This window comes from Polypterus senegalus, chromosome 11, assembly GCF_016835505.1.
Source record: "Polypterus senegalus isolate Bchr_013 chromosome 11, ASM1683550v1, whole genome shotgun sequence".
Classification (NCBI taxonomy): domain Eukaryota; kingdom Metazoa; phylum Chordata; class Cladistia; order Polypteriformes; family Polypteridae; genus Polypterus; species Polypterus senegalus.
Genome location: NC_053164.1, coordinates 80,481,391 through 80,505,526, shown reverse-complemented (window position 1 = coordinate 80,505,526; position 24,136 = coordinate 80,481,391). Strand labels below are relative to the sequence as shown.

Here is a 24,136-nt window from a genome sequence, read left to right as displayed (position 1 = left end):
CATCGTAGATAAGGGATGCTCTTACAATAAAGGTGTATGAGGGTGTGAAATACAAAAACCACAAATCAGTGCAAAAATTGCTTGGGAATAGTTTGTGTATTCGGGCACAATAGAGAGAGAGAGAGGTTAGGAACACGCGCTGATACAGCGCATTGCCACACCCACATGGAAAAAAAAGGCAGTGTGCTCTGCGGTTACTCTCTCAGGTGGGCGTTAGGAGATCATAATCCCTTACACCAATAGCGTGAGTTTTCTGAATTCGACTTATATGACCGACATTATAAAATATCAGAAATTATACTGTAAAATCAAGTTCCAACTTATCCGTGAATATATACGGTAACCAACTACATTGCCTTTCTGCTTAAATCGTCTTACAACTGCACTCCATACACAGCTTTGCAACATTCTTTCAAGAAGCTGGGGATGGAGCAGGGGAACTTCATAAGCTTCACTCCCTATTAACTTGTTCAGTTATAGGTCATGAAACACTCTGATCTAATCTGATTTAACACCATTTGTAAGGGTCAAGAGTGGAAATGTAATATGGATTCAGCATATTAAATTCAAGTCCCACATCCAGTTGTGCACATGGAATGCATACATTATCCTTGTGTCTCTAAAGGTTTACTTTGGGCACTCCAATTTTCCTCCTATATCCCCAAAGACATGCAGGTAAGAATGATAGGCCACTGTGTAAGTATGGATGCATATGCATTTAGCCCTTAGGATGTACTGTCACCATGTTCAGTACTATAACTGTACTGTGCCCAGTGCTGGTGGAATTGATTCCAACAGCTCAGAATTCTGAATTGGAGTAGAGCAGATCTGGGTATTTTGTTGTTTATTTATGTTATATTATGCAGTTGTACAGCAGGGAAAGAAATACATGATGAGCTTCTGGAGCAACTGCAGGTACTCCAACTATATTATAAGACCTTTACTATTATTATTATAATACTAATACATTTAGTAAACTCAAACTCTTCCAAAATGGTTTAACATTTGCATTGCTTTCATTGCTTTAGGGCAATGATGTCTTTAAATGCAAACTGGGAAGATGTGTTAAAATGCATTTATTATGCTTAGTAACTACTTGGCTGAATGCAGTAAAGATGAAATGGCAACAATTAAAGAAATGTAGAAAGCTAAATGATACAGTAAATAAGCACGGCAGAAAAAAAGGCAATGCCAAGCTAGCAACAATGCTAACAGTAACTGTGAAAATAAAGCAAGTCTAACACAAACTTACAATTTCTGTATCCTGGTTAAAACTGCTGACAACACTGCCTGAATTTCAGCACTTGAATGGGTGCACACTACTGGCATCTTCTCTTGTTGAAGGAGCTCTGATACATACTGCATAAAGATAAGAAACACATTATTGTAAAGTATCATTTTGACATAAGAAACTGAAAGGGCCGTGCAAAGTCTTAAAAGTTCACATTGTCACTTCAAAAACATCAATGATGTACGATAGCATCACTCTTTATAATTAGCTGCTCTGCTCACATACCGTAGAAAGAGTCTACACTGGGTGGTGCCAGGGGTGGAATGGTGCACTGGCATTTTGGCTGATGATGCAGTAGTTTTGTTGTTTCAGATTGCTGCATTTCAGCACATATATTCGGTGATGATACTATGATGATTCAAAAGGTGATTCACTCCAAGTTTAACATTACTAAAAATCATGTTGTACAGTCACACAACTGTAGATTTGCGTCATCATAAAATGAATTGGAATAAATGTCTATGAACATGAAAATAGAAATTACAAATTACTTTTACTCACTCAAAACACAACATCCTCGGTTCTCTTTCTAATGCCTTCTGAACAAAACAAAAACACCCAAAAAAGTACAAGTACAAAAAATTGTATTGTAATTGTGTTGTGTTTTGTCATGGCTTGGTTATAGCACATAAATTTGCCTTTTCTTATCATGTATGTAAACAACATGCTGCAAAAAGTTTTAATTGGTATTGCGAGCTTGCACAAGGACAGTGTCACTGTCTTTAAAAAAAAAAAAAAAAATGAAAGCACCGCTTTGATATATGGTACAATCAGTTTATCTCAGATTTATTGCCTCGTGTACACAGTACAATTACAATCCTGTTGTAGTCACCCTCCATGTGCATAGAAGACAAAGAAAATATGATAATATTATAATATGGACTGTAGAAATAAAAAACAAAGGTTTATTTGTCTTTATGGTTACAATGAAGCAGAAAAAAGGAATGAAGACTTTAAGCAATGCAATAATAAGAAAAGAATCCTTGATCGCCACCCTTTTGTCTCTTTGCATATAGAGCCACATGGGGCCCACTCCTGTGACATCACTATGCAGGGAAGCCAGTGAGCTCAGCCCACAGTTTCTTTCAGCAGTTTTAATTTGCAGTAGCCCACTAGCTACTGACCTTCATACTGGCCCCTGCCAAAAACAATCTAGTGTCTTAGCTGTGAAGTGGTGGTGTATAAGCTAAAGTGGCTTACTCTGCAATTATTTGCCTGAAAGGTATACTTGAAGTGGAACCAAATTACTGGCAGTACCCTGTCCACTCAAGTGTCTTGTTAATCCTCCCAATTCGTTACTACTTTTACACAAGGTGGGAGGGTTCCCCCTAGGAGGTTGGAGCCTGTGTATATCAGTATATTACATTAAAGGGAGGGAGGGTCCCCTTGAAATTTAAAGTGGACAAATACACATGTTCAGCTCATTCAAACTTTGTGCATGTTGCGCTGATCAGTCTGCCTTCCTTCAAGTACAGCACACTCCTGCTAGACTAAAATAGCACAGGAATATCACACAACCTCCGCTGGAAATATCAGGGCCTGATAGCTTTCTTGTGAGGCCCGTGAAATTTAGAAAAAGAGAATTAATGCAATTGCTTGGTGCCAACTGATGAATTTATTTACAATGACAATGTGTCCAGCCACTTGAAAAAGAATGATATCATCAACCATCAGCTCGGCCTTAGAGACAAGCCATGAAATTAATGCTTCCATAAATGCCTAGGTGTTTATTATCTGATTGATCTTGAATGCAAAAAGATTTTTTACAACTTGCTTCACTGTTATTACAAATAATTATAAATAATTAACAGTATATTTGTTCACCCAATCACAAATGAAACTCAAGAATATTGAGAATTACGCTATGAAATTTACTATTATATACATCAGTAAAACTGCAACATAAACAAACATTCTTAAAGTTAAAGCAAGCAAATGGTGATAAGACTTTATTCAGACCTGTCACCACACAAATGATTTATATTTCATACACTGATAATAGCCTAAAAGTAAATTCTTTTCAAACAACTAAAAACATCTGACATATATTCATCCAATGTACTGAAAGACCTCACTAAATACAATTCTCCAGAATGATTATGGGCTGGAAGTACCAAAGGAGGTTGTATGTTGCTTCTGAAACATCTATTTTGTTGGAGACAGGGTTAACATGTAATAACTTTTTCAATGAAATTCTCTGAAATATCAGTTTCATTAATTTCATGCTACAGGACCCCAGTTTGTTTTATTCTAAAACAATTGTCTAATTCTTGCTTACATTTTAATGTTAAAAGAGCACCTTAGTATCAGCATATCTATCCCTACATTCAAACTGATGATGCAGAGTTATTCAACTTGATTCAGATATTTCAATCTATCAATTATTCTTTATTGGTATTTAGCATAGCTATTATAGACTTTTATGATCAATATTGTTATGTGTACCGAGTACAGTGAAGTTCTTACTTGCATGTGTTAATTAGCATGTGACAATGTATCCTTTTCTTGATATCACATCACAATATTGTAAGCAATTAATAAACAACAAAGACTTTTTTTCTGATAAGGTTCCATGCCAAAACTATAAAGCACATACCAAACAGTGCAACTCAAGTATTATTCTAGAGTTGGTTGAAATATGATTCAAACATTGCTCCCATCTGGGCAGATGAAAAAATACAGATGTGTCAATAAATGTCAGTTAGGCACAAAACCTGATCTCAATTAAGCCTGCCATTTCATCCTAACAATGTGGAAAATAAAAGCCTGTTAAGATAAAATACACACACACACACATACGAGGTGTGGCAGAAAAGTAATGAGACTGGCAACACTGCAAGCGATCTGGCAACGCTGCGTTGTTGTCCTTGAAAGAGCACGTGTATCAGTACCCTCCCATAGCTCAGTGCGAGTTTCAACTCCTTCCGTTAACTACGTGATTTTTGTGACTGCTATTAGCGAAGTTGTGTTTTGGTTGTGCGTCACGCAAAATGGAACAGCGGAATTTGGAGCAACGTTGTGCCATTAAATTTTGTGTTAAGCTTGGAGAATCGGCAAGTGTGACGTTTGAAAAGTTAAAACAGGCCTATGGGGAACATTCTTTATCCCGAGCTCAAGTTTTTCAGGGAGGCCTTCAACTTCGAAAACCAATGAAAACATAGAACGTGTCAATACTCTTGTGAGATCAGACCGTCGTTTAACATTAAGAATGTTGAGTGAACAGTTAAATTTGAACAGATTTACCATTCATCAAATTTTGTCTGAACATTTGCACATGCGAAAGATCTGTGCCAAAATGGTGCCGAAAAACCTCACAATTGAGCAGAAGGACAATCGAAAAAACGCATTCCTGTGGTTCCCCAGCCCCCTTATTCACCTGACCTCAGTCCGTGTGACTTTTTCCTTTTTCCTAAACTGAAAAATGTCCTCAAAGGGCGTCATTTGGACTTTAGAAAAATCCAAAAGAGTGTAACGGACATGCTGAAGACCATACCGGTTGAAGACTTCCAGCGCTGCTACCAACAGTGGGAACAACGTCTCCATCGGTGTGTAGCTGCCCAAGGAACTACTTTGAAGGGGATAACATTGATGTTTGAAAAAAATAAAAACTTTGGTAAATAAAAAATCAGTCTCATTACTTTTCTGCCACACCTCGTATATTTTATTTTATATATATATATATATATATATATATATATATATATATATATATATATATATATATATATATATAGATAGATATAGATATATAGATATATATAGATATAGATATATGTGTATGTATGTCTTATATTTTTCTCATCAACACTTAATTGGGCTAAGCTGGTTAAATATGGGGATGTCGTACATATGAACAAGTGAAACTGAAATACAGTATATGCCTTCCAGAGTATGAAAGTATAGTGTTAGTACACATTCCTAAAGAACAAATAATAACAAAGACAAATTAAAACACTCTATATATTATTTAATTATCACCAGGAGAATTAAACCTGGTATTCACCCGGTAAACCAAGTCCATTGTTATTAAACCTTCTTTCTGACTTACCTGTCCCTGCCAGTCTATGGTGTTAACTAGAATCAGGTTTTCAGGAAGCACTGCATCTGAAACCAGGATTTGGTTCAGCTGGTCATACACCATTTTACGTGGAACCTGTGTAATCAGAACACAATCAGTTAATTTCTTATAGAGCAAGATTTGTTTAACACTATTTTATTGACACTCTTTCCAATTGCCTTAACATCATTAGTATCCTAAAGGATATAACTAGACAACAACTGTTTACATATGCAACTTCCTCATGTTTACTATGTAAGATACAGCTATTATGCAAATTAAACAAAGAATAATTCTACACTTACAATATTCTTCTTTAAAGGTTCGCTCTGAGAAGCATTCTTGGTTGCAAGCTATTATAGCTTTGAATCTTCTACAGTATATCTGTATAAATAACTGTATCTGAAGAGTTTCACCAGCTCTTTTTTACATATATACCAATTTGTTGTCACACTGGACATGAAATATTAATGAATAGGATACCTGTCAGACTAGGCCCTGGGCCATTCCTTCCAAAGTTACAACATTGTTATTTAGCTGCATTCTTTGGTTTTTTGCTATCCTTGTTTTGCCCAAGTCTTAATTTTTTTAAACAGAGTTTTTCTTCATCAATTTACCTATAGTTTGCACAGTTACTTCTATTCAACCCTAGTAATTAAACAAAAAAATCTTACAATATGTGATTTATCTGGGCAAATATTGCAGATGAAAATGCTTCTCGAATTTATCATATTACCTGAGTTCCATGCCCCAATTCTGGAGACCTCTCACTGTCAGAGCTGTTGGTTCTCTCACTTAAAGGCTTTGATAACTGTCTCTCTCTCAGTGGGGTGCCTCTTTTCTGTCTTGGTGTGTGACTTCCATCTAGCCTGCAAGGAAAAAAGTCAAAAAGTTTCAGTATCTGATTTTACTCAAAAACAAGTTAGGTCAGTCACACAGTGGTCCATCTTTTCAATAACTCCAACTAAACTGATAAACAACTCAACATATTCTACTGAAGAATATGAATGAAATAAAGCAAATTGCTTATTTACAGGGATGATAAAATCACACTGGAAAAATAAAAGGTCTTTCATGGCATCTTTCCCCTTTGGAAGCAGACTATAATTGAATACTAAATATTTTTTCTTCTCCCCACTTTCAGGTCGTTCTATAGAATTGCTACATTAGCATGCAGTTCTTAGTTATGTTTTTACAGTTGCAGAAATTATATATGTAGCAAAAGAGTACAAAAACATTCATACCATTTTATTAAACAAGCACATTTATGACATTATGGATGAACACTATGTACATATAGTTAAATAAGTAAGAGAATAGCAATGAATTTTACTCCACAACAATGACGTTTTTACTGGAGAATTTCCACTAAAAAAAATGTGGTTTATAAAGTTATACAAATGCCTAAAAGCAAAACCTCTACATTTAACAAAAGTACTTTTTCAATGATAAAATTAACCTCTATAATTATTTATTTGTATGTTTAAAAATTTGTGAAATATTTAATAAAAAGGGCGAGGCCAGCCATTAATTATATAAGAAATTTTAAAGAGAGGCTAAGCAATTAAATATTTAGACTAAGCTCCCAATTCCAATACATGCATACCACAGATGATACAATTTCATTTATTCATTTTTTGTATTTGGTACACTATATTAATCCCTTAGGGGAAACTGTCTTTTTACATGACCTTTGAAGGTCAGAGTAGAAGGTCAGCTACTGTACAGCACCCCTGGAGCAATTTTCAGGTTAAGGGCCTTGTTCAAGGGCCCAATGGAGTAGGATCTCTGCTGGTAATAATGGGATTTGAACTGACAACCTTCCAGATACCAGTGCAGATCCTTAACCTCAGACCCACCATAGTCAATCAAACAATGCAGTACATTTAGTATTACCTAGGAGAAGAACTCTGAGATTCTGTCTTTCCACTCTTCTGTGGTGTTCGCAGCTTCTCTGGCACTATAATAGTGGTGTTTGTTTCTGCAAATAGATCCTGTTCACAGAATTCCTGAAAATGCAAACAATAAATATAAAACCTATTATAAAGAACTGATAATATATGCAATGAAACAATATCTGGCTACATTACCAGTACATCTGTTTCTGGAATGGGCTCATCCATATTTCTGCTACGAGAATGCTTTAATTTTTCACATAATGAGATCTCCACCTGAGCAAAAATAAATTGGGAATACAACAGATCAGCAATTACAGTTCTATTTATGGTGGTTTCACATTCTGTGAGGAATAATATCCATCATTGAAAAAAGTATTTTTCCAAAGCATATACATGAACTGATTTTACAATAATGTTCAGAAGATGCTATGTGGAATTTTGATAATCATGCTAAAGCAGAAGGTAGGGTACTACATTATAAAGTCAAGCACAATCATAATCATTAACAGATAAAATGAACCAGAGGCTCAAAAATGGCTATGGATGAAACATAGTATAGATTCAATGTGTACCTTATTTTAAATAAATCTTAAATCCTAATATTGTCAAAGATAGCATACAGATATCTAGCCAATTAAAAGAAACATTTAAATATTAAATAGGTAAAACAAATCAAACAATACTTGAGCAAGGAACTATGCTCGAAATATAGTGCGTTGTGTACATCTTACCGGACTGTTAGAGTCTTTTCCTAGGCTTCCCTTGCTGTTTAAACTGCCAATTTCCGTCTGAGAGCTGGACTGGGACATACCTTCAAAAAATGGTCTTAAAAAAAATATATATATATTTTTTGATTTCTTGAAAAGGATAATTTGAACTGTATGAAAACTTCCAGGTTATGAAAAGAATAAGCTTTTATATGTATATTACCTACTTAAACACACACACAAACATACTATACAATAAACAGTCATTGAGCTGTTACTGTGAGTCTCAGTGTCTGATTAATTACAACTTCATCTCATGCAAAGATGATAAAATATGAACAGAAATAACATGGAAAAGTAAAAAAACAAACATCATATATAACTTGCTTGCAGTATACCTCTTTTGAAAACCCACATATACTAGACAAATTAATTAATTTCGGTTGAAATTTGGATGCCATAATGCCTTTAACACTTCCAACATGGGATCATTGGGTGGGTGATCAGGAAACACTGTGTTGTCACATGAGGATATAAAAAAAAAAACTTTAAAAGGAATTAAGAATGCCAAAGTGAATAGATGTATCAGTTATCAGATTATGGCAGATATATAAAACTACCCAGAATATTTAAGTATCAAGTCCAAAACTCTGCAGCTGCTGATCACAGACACTGTCAACAGGTGCAAAAGAAAGAAGGTGAAACACTTTTGTTGGCTCCACCAAAGTTTTCACTTAAATCCCAAACAAAATTATATGGTACAAATCAAAGATTGCTGTCCACCACATTACACTTAACACTAGAATTACCAGAGCCTACGAAAAAACTCGGAGATCCGGCCCACCTTAAATCCGTTCACACCTCTCCGCCAGCGTTTTTTGTCCTCTAAATATGCCGTTAAAGACAAGCTGCAAGCAACCGGCTATTCCATCCCCCCACCGACTTAGAACGTGCACGAACTTCTCCCAGCTCATGCCTTGATTTATTATCTGGGAGTGAAGTGGAGTTTTAGAGTGGAAATAATAGATCGTTATATGGAACACACACATTTCATGTGTGTTCCGTTTCTACAGTAATCTGTGTAAACACATTTTTAAAACAGAAACGTTTTTCATATTTTAGTAGTAAATGACAAAATGTAGGCATAAACTATATAATGTACGAAGCCTGAAGTCCAAAGATCAAATAAACACTTTCACAAAAGGTTCAAGGAAAAGACAACAGCTTCTGTGGCGTAGCGGTAAGATTTGCTGACTTGTAATCAAGAGGCCCTGGTTCGATCCGACTCACTCCTATATTTGCCGTTTTCAGTAGTGAGCTGCTCTTACTGTTAATATTATACAGTACACACATACACTTCGTTTGTGTCTGTAACACATGGTGTACATTTATAGGACTTGTAAAAGTTACCTTTTTTTATACTTTTATTCTCTCTAAATCACGATCACGATACACACTACCACCCTTCACCCAGGGATCTGACGCTGTTAGTTTTTATTTGAAACTGGGAATAACTGGAGATGTGAGTGGTGTTTTGAGACAATGGAACTGGACCTTCTCTGATCTGGAGTGATAAAAGCTAACACAAATGCTGGCGAATCTGCCTTCTTCGTATCTCACCGTCACTTGATTTTTTTTATTCAGTTTTATTGAGTGTTCCTGATCACGCTGAATTAATATGCACCTTATGGTCTATGATGTCCAAAAAAAAAAAAAAACAAAACAAAACCAGAGACATAGGTATATATGACATTTAGAATAATTAGTTTTATGACTTTGTAGCACGGATGAAACATTATTCATATTATTCATGTTCATTCGTATAACATCTTGTGGTTTGTAATCAGTGGCCGTGTGTTTTTATCCCCGATCTTGCTAGTCCCCACATGTTGTTGTATGCTGTTTATTTTGTACTCCACGACATGCAGGACAGAATAGTACAGAGCAGTAACTTCAGCGCTATATGCAATCATCAGATTCAAATGCTAACAGTTCACACACACACACAAGGATCATCCTTCCTAAGTTTACAACGTTTGTACCTGTTACAATGTACACACTTCTCTCTATGCTGTGGTTTCTATTACACACCTAAAATAAAGAGACAATATATGTGAAAACATCATCACACTAATGCAATATTATTTGGAAATGAACAGCATCAGATCGGGTGTGAATTTATGCTTGTGCTGTTACTTAAGAGTCAGATCAGGAGCTTATTCAGTGCGCGCAAGAACATGCAGGTGGCCAGTTGCTTTGTGCTACAACATGCTGGCGGTAATCAACGCACATGTACTGTGCAAGGCATGCACGGGGAGCCACTGTGAAAAGAAGCGTGTTCATGGCTCAGTTTGCAGAGGAACTTCGTCGTCACATCTCACTAGAAAAGGCGATGGAAAAAGAAAAGGAGGATTCAAACATCGACAAGCTCCTGTTCCAGACAGCCGCTTTCCCCAAGAAAGTAAACTGAGTCAATGTCACCCCACCCCACCCCTGCGCATTAGCTACAAGCGCTTCGGTGGTGCAACGTTATCAACAGTTGACTGGTAATCAAAGCTTCATGGGTTCTTACTATTTTAGAATAAAAACATACATTTGATTCCAGTCTGTAACAGCCAGTGTAATTTATGATACTTGTAAAGGCTAGCTTTTTTTTAATTCTCTCAGCCGCGTTCACGATCCCTACTCCCCAAGCCCCCTAAGCCCCCTAACCCCTGCATTTGACAATGCTGTTTTCACATAGACGCGCTATAAAAGAGATAAACTCAAATCATGACGATGATTTTACATCGGAACAAGATTGCACTTTTGCCATCGCTGTACTTTATATGTACAAACCGGATTCCAAAAAAGTTGGGACACTAAACAAATTGTGAATAAAAACTGAATGCAATGATGTGGAGATGGCAAATGTCAATATTTTATTTGTAATAGAACGTAGATGACAGATCAAGCGTTTAATCCGAGTAAATGTATCATTTTAAAGGAAAAATATGTTGATTCAAAATTTCACGGTGTCAACAAATCCCAAAAAAGTTGGGACAAGTAGCAATAAGAGGCTGGAAAAAGTAAATTTGAGCATAACGAAGAGCTGGAAGACCAATAAACACTAATTAGGTCAATTGGCAACATGATTGGGTATAAAAGAGCTTCTCAGAGTGGCAGTGTCTCTCAGAAGCCAAGATGGGTAGAGGATCACCAATTCCCACAATGTTGCGCAGAAAGATAGTGGAGCAATATCAGAAAGGTGTTACCCAGCGAAAAATTGCAAAGACTTTGCATCTATCATCATCAACTGTGCATAACATCATCCGAAGATTCAGAGAATCTGGAACAATCTCTGTGCATAAGGGTCAAGGCCGTAAAACCATACTGGATGCCCGTGATCTCCGGGCCCTTAAACGACACTGCACCACAAACAGGAATGCTACTGTAAAGGAAATCACAGAATGGGCTCAGGAATACTTCCAGAAACCATTGTCAGTGAACACAATCCACCATGCCATCCGCCGTTGCCAGCTGAAACTCTACAGTGCAAAGAAGAAGCCATTTCTAAGCAAGATCCACAAGCTCAGGCGTTGTCACTGGGCCAGGGATCATTTAAAATGGAGTGTGGCAAAATGGAAGACTGTTCTGTGGTCAGGCGAGTCACGATTCAAGTTCTTTTGGAAATCTGGGACGCCATGTCATCCGGACCAAAGAGGACAAGGACAACCCAAGTTGTTATCAACGCTCAGTTCAGAAGCCTGCATCTCTGATGGTATGGGGTTGCATGAGTGCGTGTGGCATGGGCAGCTTGCATGTCTGGAAAGGCACCATCAATGCAGAAAAATATATTCAGGTTCTAGAACAACATATGCTCCCATCCAGACGTCATCTCTTTCAGGGAAGACCCTGCATTTTTCAACAAGATAATGCCAGACCACATTCTGCATCAATCACAACATCATGGCTGCGAGGAGAAGGATCCGGGTACTGAAATGGCCAGTCTGCAGTCCAGATCTTTCACCTATAGAGAACATTTGGCGCATCATAAAGAGGAAGGTGTGACAAAGAAGGCCCAAGACGATTGAACAGTTAGAGGCCTGTATTAGACAAGAATGGGAGAGCATTCCTATTTCTAAACTTGAGAAACTGGTCTCCTCGGTCCCCAGACGTCTGTTGAGTGTTGTAAGAAGAAGGGGAGATGCCACACAGTGGTGAAAATGGCCTTGTCCCAACTATTTTGGGATTTGTTGACACCATGAAATTCTGAATCAACATATTTTTCCCTTAAAATGATACATTTTCTCAGTTTAAACTTTTGTTCCGTGATTTGTGTTCTATTCTGAATAAAATATTAGAAGTTGGCACCTCCACATCATTGCATTCAGTTTTTATTCACGATTTGTAAAGTGTCCCAACTTTTTTGGAATCCGGTTTGTACATGGGAAGCTCTGCACTTGTGAATTTGCGCTGTAGGAAGTGAGTAAATAAATAAAGGTAAACAGGTAACAAAGGACGGTGCATGTGCCCAAAACATTAACATTTATATGTTATTTACATAAAAGCCAGATCTAATGCTATTTACCGACACGGGTATGCTCAAAAATACACGTGTAATGCCACGAAAAGTGCACGCAGACACTTCAGTTCGCAAGCATTTGTACAAGAATGCAGTCACAAGTAGACTGCAGAGCTATAGCGCATCTTTATGTGAAAACAATAGAGAATTAAACTGAATTAAAAAAAAAAAACACAAAAAAAAAGCAAAGATAACCTTTACAAGTATCATAAATTACACCTGCTGTTACAGACTGAAATCAAATGCATGTTTTTATTCTAAAATAGTAAGAATAAGAGCAGTTCACTTCTCAAAACAGAGTCGTGCAGGATCAAACTCGTGACCTTTTGATTCCCAGTCAGCAGCTGATACGGTTGCGCCACGTAGGCAGTCATAGTAAATACGTGTTAATGTCGTACACTTGTTCTGTTATATTTGTACCTTTTGTGAAAGTGTTTCTTTGATATTTGGACTTCAGGCTTTACGCATTATACACTTCATGTCTACATTTTGTCAATTATTACTAAAACATGAAAAACGTTTCTGTTTTAACGATGTGTTTACTGTGCATAGACCGTTGTAGACAAGGAACACACAAGAAATGCAAGTGTTCCAAATAATGATATAATTATTGCTTGACTTCGTACTCTATACAACTCTAAGCAACTGAAACGCAGGTAAACAGACTTGAGCTGAGAAAACTGTGCGGATTGGGGGAGGATGTGATAGCAGGCTGCTTGCTGTTTGGTGCTTATCCACACATTTACAGGACAAAGGACGCTGATGGAGAGGTGAGAAGCGATTTAAGGTGGGATGGATGTTTGAGTTTTTTCGTAGGCTCTGGTAATTCTAGTGTTAAGACTGCAAGGAAAATTGGATAAATATTACACCTGCGAAATGTGAAAACTAGTTACAGTATATCACAAAACACGTGAGGCTGTAAAGTTAAATACCTAAGGACTGATAGTGATAAATATTTTTCAAAGCTAGATAATTCAGTTATATATTTTTATTTTATTTTCTTTTAGAGGAAAAGTGATTCCTGCATAATCATACAAAAAAATCAGTCTGAATCTGTTGCAAGTATAATTTAATGCAGCAAAATGTGCTAAACGCCTGGTGAGTGAACACATTCTACACCCACTAAAAATGCAGATTAATATATACTTATACAGTCAGATGCTCAAAATAGAGATTTAGCATATGCCTTGGCAAGGAATAACTTCTGAAAAACATTTTTTGCTGTATATGTTATATGTTTGAATAAAAGTGCAATTGTGTTATTCTTGTGAAAATGTTTCTTTGCTATTTGGACTTCAGGCTTCATACATTATATAGTTTATGCCTACATTTTGTCATCTACTACTAGAATATAAAAAAACGTTTCTGTTTTAACAATGTGTTGACACAGATTACTGTAGAAACGGAACAGATATGAAATGCGTGTGTTCCAAAAAACGATCTATTATTTCCACTCTAAAACTCCACTTCACTCCCAGATACTCAATCAAGGCATGAGCTGGGAGAAGTTCGTGCACGTTCTAAATTGGTGGGGGGATGGAATAGCCGGCTGCTCCTAGCTTCTCTTTATCAGCACATTTAGAGAACAAAGGACGCTGGCGGAGAGGTGTGAAGGGATTTAAGAAGCAGTTTAAGGTGGGACGGAATTACGAGTTTTTTCGTAGGCTCTGGTAATTCTAGTGTTAAATCAGAACCAATTTTATTTTTCTATCAAGTTCTATCAAGAATAAATGTTGTGAGGTAAAGGGGTTTTAAATTGTTTTTTATCATTAAATCATTGTTTGTGGCAGCCCAACACACGGCTGTTCAGGTGAGTGAGGGGACATGTTCACGTGAAGTTGTTAACTGATAAGTGCTGAGTGGCAGCTGTGTGAGAGTCAGATGGCCCCAGTGAAGTACAAAAAGAATACAAAATGTTACCGGGGTGCTGAGGGGTAAGTTGGAAAATGGAAAGCAGAGAACAAAAAGAACAACATGGTGGTTGCAATTGCTGAGTGTTGGAAACTTAAACTGAGGTGGACAAGTAAGGCAGCATCCACACTGCTGGGCACTTTATAAAAAAAGAGGACAGATCAATGAGGTAACAGTGGGCTACATCCAGAATAAGTCTATGGGTCTTGTGGCTTTGATGGCAAAATTTTATAGTTCAGTTAGTGAAATACTCATGTAATGACTTTTGTGATGCATTGTTTTGCGTATTTTTGGACTGCACTTTGTATTCTCTTCAGTTGAATAAACATAGTTACTGCGTTTGCAAAGTAAAACTCATGCTTGTATACTCCCTTACAACTGGTTCGTCCCTGTCGTGCCTATCAATGGTCGGCGGTTCAGTGTCATAACGGCAGCTACAGTCAACCTGGGTTATCACAATTAAGATTATATTCTGATGGAGGTATGCTTTAAGAGAACTAAAAAAAGAAACACTACAATAACAAAAGAGTTAGTGCTTTAAGCATTGGTGCCCTAAAATACAAATAATTCAGACACTATGAGAGACTTGTTTGAATTGAAAAAAGTGAGTTAATAACTTACTCAGCTATTACTCCAGACAAAGTTATAGTAGAATTATAAAACAGAAGGACCTACTTCAGTTTTGGTTTGGGTGTGCTGAGCAGACTTTCTGTTTCTTCCATCTCTGGACCACTATCACTGGGGTTGTACATTTCTAAACTGTCATATAACTCATCAAGGTCTTCCTCAACCTCTTGAATCTGCTCTGGTGACACATGCTCCAGGCCAAAGCCAACCTGGAAACAAGACATGAAATAAAAATGTCTGCTTGTTGGTTTTTTTTTTTTGTTTTTTTTTCTTATCAGTCTTCAACAGTACTTTTAAAGTGAGAACTGTAATTGTAGTGTATTGCACAGTAAGAATAACTAGAAAACACATTAAAAGTACATAATAGTATGCATATATATATATATATATATATATATATATATATATATATATATATATATATATATATATATATATATATATATATATATATATATATATATATATATATATAAACACCTGCAGTAAACTAAAGAGGAGAGCACATTAAATTAGGCTTGAAACAAGCAGCGAAATTAAAAGAGTAGAATCATGGAGAGAAGTCTATCCAGATTGATAAAATCTGTAATGTTTTACAGCTAATTGTACAATACAAATACTTGAACTGATTAAGAATCTAAGAAAATCTCACTGTACTGTGACCACATGATAATAAAACTGAACTTGGATTGTATTGTGATGCGAAGTACAACTAAACTTACCTCTTCTGAGACTTTAAATCTTTTAAGTAGGGCCACAAACTTCTGTTTTATGTTCGGCTGCTAAGGCACACAATGGTAACATGAAAAAAAGAAATAATATAGTTAAATCTATTACTGCAGCTTTTCAGCTTTCACAAACTTATTTAGTAGTTAAGTATGTATTGTATACAAAACTGAAATGATACATTAATTTTCCTATTCAGTATGCTAATCACATCTTAATTTCAGTGCATAGTTGTTTCTTACTGCAATTACAGCTTGCACCTCTTTAGCCAATATGAACAGAAAAAAAATGCAGTATAATCTCATACAAAATAAATATATATAATATTCTTTTTACTTCTCTGATACAGAAAGAATGTTGCTGCTTTTCATGTTTAATAGCTTACACTGATATTGTATCTGTGCCAATTATATCCAAGAAATTGGAACAATGCATAACATTGAACAGGTAAGCAAAATTATCTTCGCTTTGCTACCATGAACTTCATCAGATTAAAAAAACTCCTAAACTGAGAAGATCACATGTCAAACATCATTGTTTAAGCTACATTATTTCGTCTTGATATATTCTTGAAAGATGTCATGACTGATTTCACCTCTACTTTAGTCCTAGGATTTAAAAATTAAGACAAGAGCTAGCAAAATAAATTACTAAATGCAGTATGAGCCACAGCCTTTTAAAACCAACAGCGGAGGATACCATATTATCATATCAAACATAATAACAATAACCAGGTGAACATCACAATACATTAATTCAGAAAAATCCAACTTGTATATCATGTTCCACCAAATGCATAAACATTCATAAGTGATAAAAACCACAAATATTAAATTAAGACTTCTTAAAAACAAAAAAAAATCTAAAATTATTCAAGCCATTACACAGCGAACTTAAATTGACGTAACTGAAAAATGGTTATTTTTGGCTTTACGTATTCTTTTCTAGTAGAACTGAATTATATTTATTGAGTGCCATGCTTTATAAGTATAATTGATGTGGGGAAAAAACAAACAGATTTCATTGCTTCAAAAGATACAGTGGCTTATTACATAAAACACACACTGACTTAGAAAGGCAAATATAGTAATGTTATTAAAAACCCCAGCAATGCTACATGCTCACTATTCTCTCTTTTCTTCTTTCTGGTAAATATGAAAGCACCTATTGGTGTTGTCATGCTCGTCTGTCTGTCTGTCTGTATTAACACTAGAATTACCAGAGCCTACGAGAAAGCTCGTAAATCCGGCCCACCTTAAATCCATTCTCACCTCTCCGTCAGAGTCTTTTGTCCTGTAAATGTGTCGATTAACAGAAAGCAGCCTGGTATCCCATCCCCCCACCTACCGCTGAAGTTCATTTTGCAAAGAAGTTTCTCAGTGCTCAGTGTTTATCTTCGAGTTAAGTGTTGGAGCTTTATAGGGTAAAAAAAAGTACATCATCATTTGGAATACATACATTTCATGTGTGTTCCATGTCAACAACAATCTATGTAAAACATAGTTAACACAGAAACGTTTTTCATGTTTTAGTAATAATTGAAAATAATGTAGACATGAAATGTATAAGGTGTGAAGCCTGAAATACAAATATGAAATAAACACTTTCACAAAAGGTACAAATATAGCAAAACATGTGCACTTTTATTCAAGAATTTAACCTAAGAAAAAAGAAATCAGGTTACGGTAGGCGGTTGATACGACAGCTTGTGTGGTGCAATGCTAAGAACTGCTGCCTTCCAATCAAGAGGTCGCGGTTTCGAGATCAGCTGCTTCCCAAATTTACCATTTTCAGTAGTGAGCTGCTCTTATTGTTAATACCATACAATAAAAGCATACATTTGATTTGCGTCTGTAAATTTAGTTAAAGTTAGTATTTTTTTTTTTTTTCAGTTTAATTCTCTCACTCACGTTCAAGCTCCCACACACCCCCCGGATCTGACCCCGTTTTCAGATAAAGACGTGGTATAACAAAACTTATTTTGTTATACCCCATCTTTATTTGAAAACGGCGTCAGATCTTGTGCGCGAATGAGACTGGGAAAACTGTGGACGTGGATGTGAGTGTTGTGCGTGACCGAGAATGACTGTGGATGTCAATTTTTTTTATTAATTTTTTATTCTTGAGTGCTCCTCACTCACACTGAATTAGTATGCACCTTCTGATGTCAAAGCCGCGCTTACAAAAAAGAGAGTCTTAGGTATATATAACATTTGGAATAATTCATTTTATGACCTGTATTGTACATTTTGGAAAACATTGTTGCACTAATGCAACATTATATTCATTTGCATACCTTCATGCAGTTGTAATCATGACGTGACTGTATAATGTGTGAAGCCTGAAATCCAAATATCAAATAAACACTTTCACAAAAGGTACATGTATAACAAAGCAAGTGCACTTTTATTCAAGAATATAAATGAAGAAAAAAGAAAGCAGGTTAAGGTAGGCGATTGATATGACAGCTTGCATGGTGCAATGCTAAGAACTGCTGATTCCCAATCAAAAGCTTCTGGGATGGATGCTGGCAGCTTCTCGTTTACCGTTTTGAGTAGAGAGCTGCTCTTATTGTTAATACAATAAAAATATTTTATTTGCATCTGTAACAGCCGCTGTAAATGTATATTACTTTTTAAAGTTAGCGTCCTTTTTTTTTAGTTTTATTCTCACTCACGTTCACGCTCCCACAACACCTCCCAACTCCCGATCTGACGCTGTTTTACAGGGAATTCTCAAATGTCATATATACCTAAGTCAGTATGGCTTTGACATCATGGATCAGAAGGCGCATACTAATACAGCATGAGCAGGAACACTCAAGAATAAAACTGAATAAAAAAAATTGACATTCACAGTCATTCTCAGTCACGCACAACACTCACATCCACGTCCACAGTTTTCCCAGTCTTGTTCGTGCACAAGATCTGACACGGTTTTCAAATAAAGAGGGGGTGTAACACAACAAGTCTGTACCACGTCTATCTGAAAACAGCGTCAGATCGGAAGGGGGGGTGTGTCTGGAAGCTTGAACGTAGGTCAGACAATAAAACTGGGGGGCTGCACTGAATAAGCACCAGTTTTATTCTCTCAATCACAATCACACTCTAACATCCCCCCACCTCTCCTGATCTGACTCTAAGTAACAGCGCCAGCGTAAATTCACACCCGATCTGACGCTGTTCGTTTTCAAATAATATTGCATTAGTGCAATGATGTTTTCTGATTAATTTTATACCCAATGTCCTATATATTTGTCTCTTTCTTTTTGTTCTCCGTGCTGCGTCAACATCATGCACCAGAAGGGGTGAAGCTTATTCAGTGCAGCAGGAACACTCAATAAAACTGAATAAAAAAAATACTAAAGTGACGTTGAGATAAGAAGAAGGCAGATTCACCACCGTTTGTGTGTCAGCTTTTATCCCTCCAGATCAGAGAATGTCCAGTACCATTGCCTCAAAACACTACTCGCATCTATAGTTATTCCCAGTTTCAAATAAAAACTAAAAGTGTCAGATCCCTAGGGTGTTTTTTGTATGGTGATCGTGACCGAGAGAATAAAAGTGAAAAAAAGGCAACTTTTACAAGTACAGTACTATAAATGTACACAGTCTGTTACAGACGCAAACCAAATGTATGTGTGTACTGTATAATATTAACAATAAGAGCAGCTACTGAAAATAGCAAATACAGGAGACAGTCAGAATCGAACCGGGGACTCTTGATTCCAAGTTGGCAAAACTTACCACTATGCCATGGAAGCTGAACCTTTTGTGAAAGTGTTTATTTGATCTTTGGAAATCAGGCTTAACAGATTATATACTTCATGTTTACATTTTATCATTTATTACTAAAACATGAAAAACGTTTGTTTTAACAATGTGTTTACTGTTCATACATTGTTGTAGACATGGAACACACATGAAATGCATGTGTTCCAAATAATGATATAGCATTTATAAAAAGTGTGATTTTGCTTGACCTCACTCTATACAACTCCAAGCAACTGAACAGATTTGAGCTGAGAAAATTGTGCGCCAGTGGGGGATGAGATAGCAGGCTGCTTGCTGTTTGCTGCTTATCAACACATTTACAGGACAATTAAGACGCTGATGGAGAGGTGCGAAGTGATTTAAGGTGGGGCGGATCTACGAGTTTTTTCATAGGCTCCCTAATTCTAGTGTTAAACACCACAGCTTCCCGAAAAACGATTTCATGGAGTTTTAATACTCTTATTCTTCAAAGAAAATTGTCAGAAGAGTTCAATTTGTGTTGGGATTTATGTATTAGAGTATACTGCACATATTTTTGGAATTTCAACAAATCCTATTTAAAAAAAAAACAAAATTGCTTATCTTCAAGGGAAAGAACCACCTTTTCTGTCTTTTAAAAGCAAAACGCTCTGGGAATTTTAAGAACAAATCACAGTGTGAAAGGATGTAGCAATTTTTGTATTAATTACCAGAAAGGAAAGAACTGGGGACATCATGACAAGGCATATCTCAGGCCACTGTGTACATCATTTTACCAACATACCATAATTTATTTAAAAATGAAGAACAATGCAGATACCCTCAATTACTGATTAAGTCACTGATTAAGTTACTCTTTCAAACTTACCCTGAGAGAGGTAAGGGTCTTTTGTACTTCCAAACAAAAGTTAGTGAAACACCTACATTGTCAAATATATGGCCAGGAACATGAGGTGTCAAGTCAGCTGCTTCAATGCACAGGCAGACTTCAACATAGATTCCACCTTACCTTCTGGCACTTCTTTCAAAAAATTTAAGTAATAAGAACTACAATTAGTTATAGACCACCCACAGTGACCAATAACTAACAATGATGCATCAACTGATGCAATTTTTATAACACTTGGAGTTGGAATGTTACAAAATATTTAAAACACACAACCGTGATCTATCAGTCTCTGATGACATAAATATGCAAAACCCAAAAATACTCCAACTTATAAAAAAAGTTAACTAAGTCCCTGAGCACAAATGAATGCTACACCATGGGACATGTTTTCTCTTGTATTTCTGTTGTTGATGCTATATTACCACCACTAGTCTGAAGGAGACAAAAGTGTAAATATTTGTGTACTGTGTATACAAGACAATAAACTTGAACATAAAGAAGACTTTTGGTAATGCAGGTCAAAAATGGCTTTACACAATTAATTGCTACATCATGTCTTCTAAAACTATTAGTCATTTCCTAAAATCTCCATTTTATACTGTAAGACAGTTGGAAAAAATATTCCATTTACTTTAAAATGTAAAACCTTTAAGATCAGGAACTTTCACACAGACGAATTACAGTACTTTCATTTGTGTAACTGATTTTAATGATTTAGGCTAAAACAGAGTCTGGGGAAAATCAAGCAAAACCACAAAAAGCAGAGGTAATGATCAACACAAGAAAAATACTGTAGCTGTAAACTTCTAAACAGGCTTATCAGTGTTACCAAAACACATAAAAAAAGATGATCAGTGGAGTCCAGCAAGAAAGCAATGCTATCATAAATAACTGGACTTGATTATCGGCCAAAAAGCTGCCATGTTAAATCAACACCAGCATGCACATAAACAGCAAGACTAAGATGTCAGACTTACCACATACTATTGTCGACACTATACTTGACAGAAGGTATGAGGTGTGCGGTTACCATAACAACCACACCTAGGGTTCTGACTATTACACAATTATTTGTTATGTCCGGACATTTAACACTTCAGTGAAACAAGCATGACTAACACTGTTCAGATATGAAACAAATAGGTGCCTGCAGCATACTCACTGGTAGCTAATTAATATTTTGCTAGAAAGGGTGTTTACTCCCATTTGCTTTCTTGTGCACAGATGAAAAAGCACACTCTACAGAATAGTTTTACAAAGGCTTTCAATACATTTGCCTCCAACAAGATCTCTTCTGAGATTTAAGTAAGTCCAAATGAAAGCTGATATCAATGTTTGAATTTGGTCTTCTTTCTGCAACTTTGGCATGACCTTGTGCATCTCCACATTTAACAAAGAAGTAAAGAGCAAATTAACTTAATGTACAGTATATTTATAGTTTACAGCTTTACGGGATCATTATTGTCACACTCACTTGAACGAGCTAATCAAAATACAACACACTGCCAATCTCTGGCACCATGATTAAGGAGTATAACTACCTTTTCTTGAAACTTTTGTCTTTTTTACCTTAAATAACTACATTACCTTGAAACTCTAGTCTTCCTTACCAGGAAGATGCCTCCATGTCTAACATGCTAATGATAAGAAAAAACAGCTAAGTAACCTAAAACGTTTTTATTTTTACCTTCAGCACTATAACGTACTCTCTTATTAGGAATGGATTTTACCAATTACAGTATATTCTTTATTGCTCTTAATTGTTTTAGTCATTTAAAATAAAATTTAAAATATACATCAGAGATACTGGTTCTTCTTACCTAGTGTCAACAATAGTGATGGATTTGAATTTATGAACAGTCTGATAATCTATCGAGGTTTGATTTTCACTTCCACATACAAAATGGAAAAATCAACTACATTAATTGCATATTTGAAATGCACTGCCTTATTTTTTTAGCCAAACAGTTAAGGCCAATATCTAATTCACATGGCATTGCACCTCAGTTGTTCTGTTTGCAAAAAATTAAGTTATCAAATCAAAGGCAGAAAAGTGCAAACTTCATATGCTGAATTGGTTCACACTATCAGACAGAGAAGGACTATAAAAAACAACTGCAGAAGAAACACTGACAATGTTATTAGACTTTACTGTGAAGGTAGACCACTAAACAATGTTATTTATGATTACTCAATAATATCATTCATCATTATTAATACCTTTTTGGTGCTTGCAGTGATGCCAGAATCAAGAATATAAATTATCTGTGGCACTTTCTTTCATATAAATCTGGGTACTACTAATTTTTGAATGTTTCAAAAATGGTATTATCCATCCATTATCTGAACATGTTTAATACAACTTTCAGGCAGAAATAGCTACAGATACTTCTGTCATCTGCAGACTCTTTCACGTCTGTCTCAGGTTTTCTGTGTGAACCTACTATCATCTGTTAGGAGAACCAATGGAGGAGCTGCCAATTGTGCTATTCTCTGTCAAATGCCAATTGAGCAGCACAGTGGCTGCTGGACTGTGAGAGAAGGTCCCACTAGAGGACATCTGGTCGTCATGCGACCCTCATGGAGTCTGTTTCTGACAGTTTGGTCAGAGACATGTACACCAGTAGCCAGCTGGAGGTCATTTTGTAGGTCTCTGGCAGTGCTCCTCCTGTCCCTCCTCGCACAAAGCAGCAGATATCGGTTCTGCTGCGAGGCTGATACCCTTCTATGAACCTGTCAGTTCTCCTCGTGTAACAGCCAATCTCCTAGTATCTCCTCCATGTTCTTGACACTGTGCTGAGAGACACAGCAAACATTCTTGCAATGGTATGTATTGATGTGCCATCCTGGAAGTGCTGGACTACCTGTGCTACCAGCAGTGACAAGGACACTAGCAAAATGCAAAACTAGAGAAGAATCAGGAAAGATAAGGAGACAAAGAAATTGTCTGTGGCCGCCACCTGCAAAACCATTCCCTTTTTGGGGGATGTCTTGCTGTTGCCACTCCAGTACACCTGTTACCACTTTCATTTGCACCAAAGCAGGTGAAGCTCATTAACAATTACCCATGCTTCCTAACTGGTATCTCTGAAGCTTAACCGACTTGGTGTTAGACTGTGATGATTAAGTGTTCTTTTAATTTTTATTGAGCAGTGTATTTTAAAAATATATATCATATGTATAGCCAGTAGCAATTTTTGATTGCATTTTTGACAAGATAACTCTTGGCCACAAGCTTCACCATTTCAGAAAATGTTAATTGGCTATAGTTATAAAATACTTTTAATATAATTTTACAATAATCTTTATATCATAATCAATCACAAGATTTGGAGGTGCCACAGGACCCAACTCTCTACATCTATGAACTGTTAGAACAGTTAAGACTACCACCGTTTTAGAAGAAACAGCTATATATTTAGCCTGGATGGATTTGTTAACAATCTAAGAAAGACCTATTAAATGTTCGGTATTTGCCAATCATGCTACAGTTCAGTTAAAATGTGTTAATTGTTAACAAGAATAGGATCTAAAATTGTATAAAAATGTTCCTAGGACAAGATCCCACTTGTGAGTGATGTCATCAAGTGCACATATCAGGACACATGTTCTGCTAATGTCCTACACTGTAACAACTCTATACAAAAATATGCATCTCTCTCAGACAGATTTGTATCAATTATAAGTATTAACTATAGATTAAGGCAGTGGTAA

General features: G+C 36.2%; 1 protein-coding gene across 3 annotated transcripts in view; it reads right to left on the bottom strand.

Annotated features, from left to right (window-relative positions):
- The window catches only part of LOC120539250 (phosphofurin acidic cluster sorting protein 1-like), a 172,301-nt gene that overhangs the window by 60,392 nt on the left and 87,773 nt on the right, over positions 1-24,136 (bottom strand). For 2 of the 3 annotated variants that reach the window (XM_039769146.1, XM_039769147.1), the window contains exons 8-15: positions 15,778-15,837; positions 15,104-15,264; positions 7,978-8,071; positions 7,439-7,519; positions 7,245-7,357; positions 6,085-6,217; positions 5,340-5,444; positions 1,253-1,359 (exon numbers count right to left, since the gene is read on the bottom strand). In XM_039769146.1, the coding sequence (XP_039625080.1) occupies positions 1,253-1,359; positions 5,340-5,444; positions 6,085-6,217; positions 7,245-7,357; positions 7,439-7,519; positions 7,978-8,071; positions 15,104-15,264; positions 15,778-15,837 (854 nt within the window). The remainder of the gene's footprint in view (positions 1-1,252; positions 1,360-5,339; positions 5,445-6,084; positions 6,218-7,244; positions 7,358-7,438; positions 7,520-7,977; positions 8,072-15,103; positions 15,265-15,777; positions 15,838-24,136) is intronic. The other variant, XM_039769148.1, reaches the window with a different exon arrangement.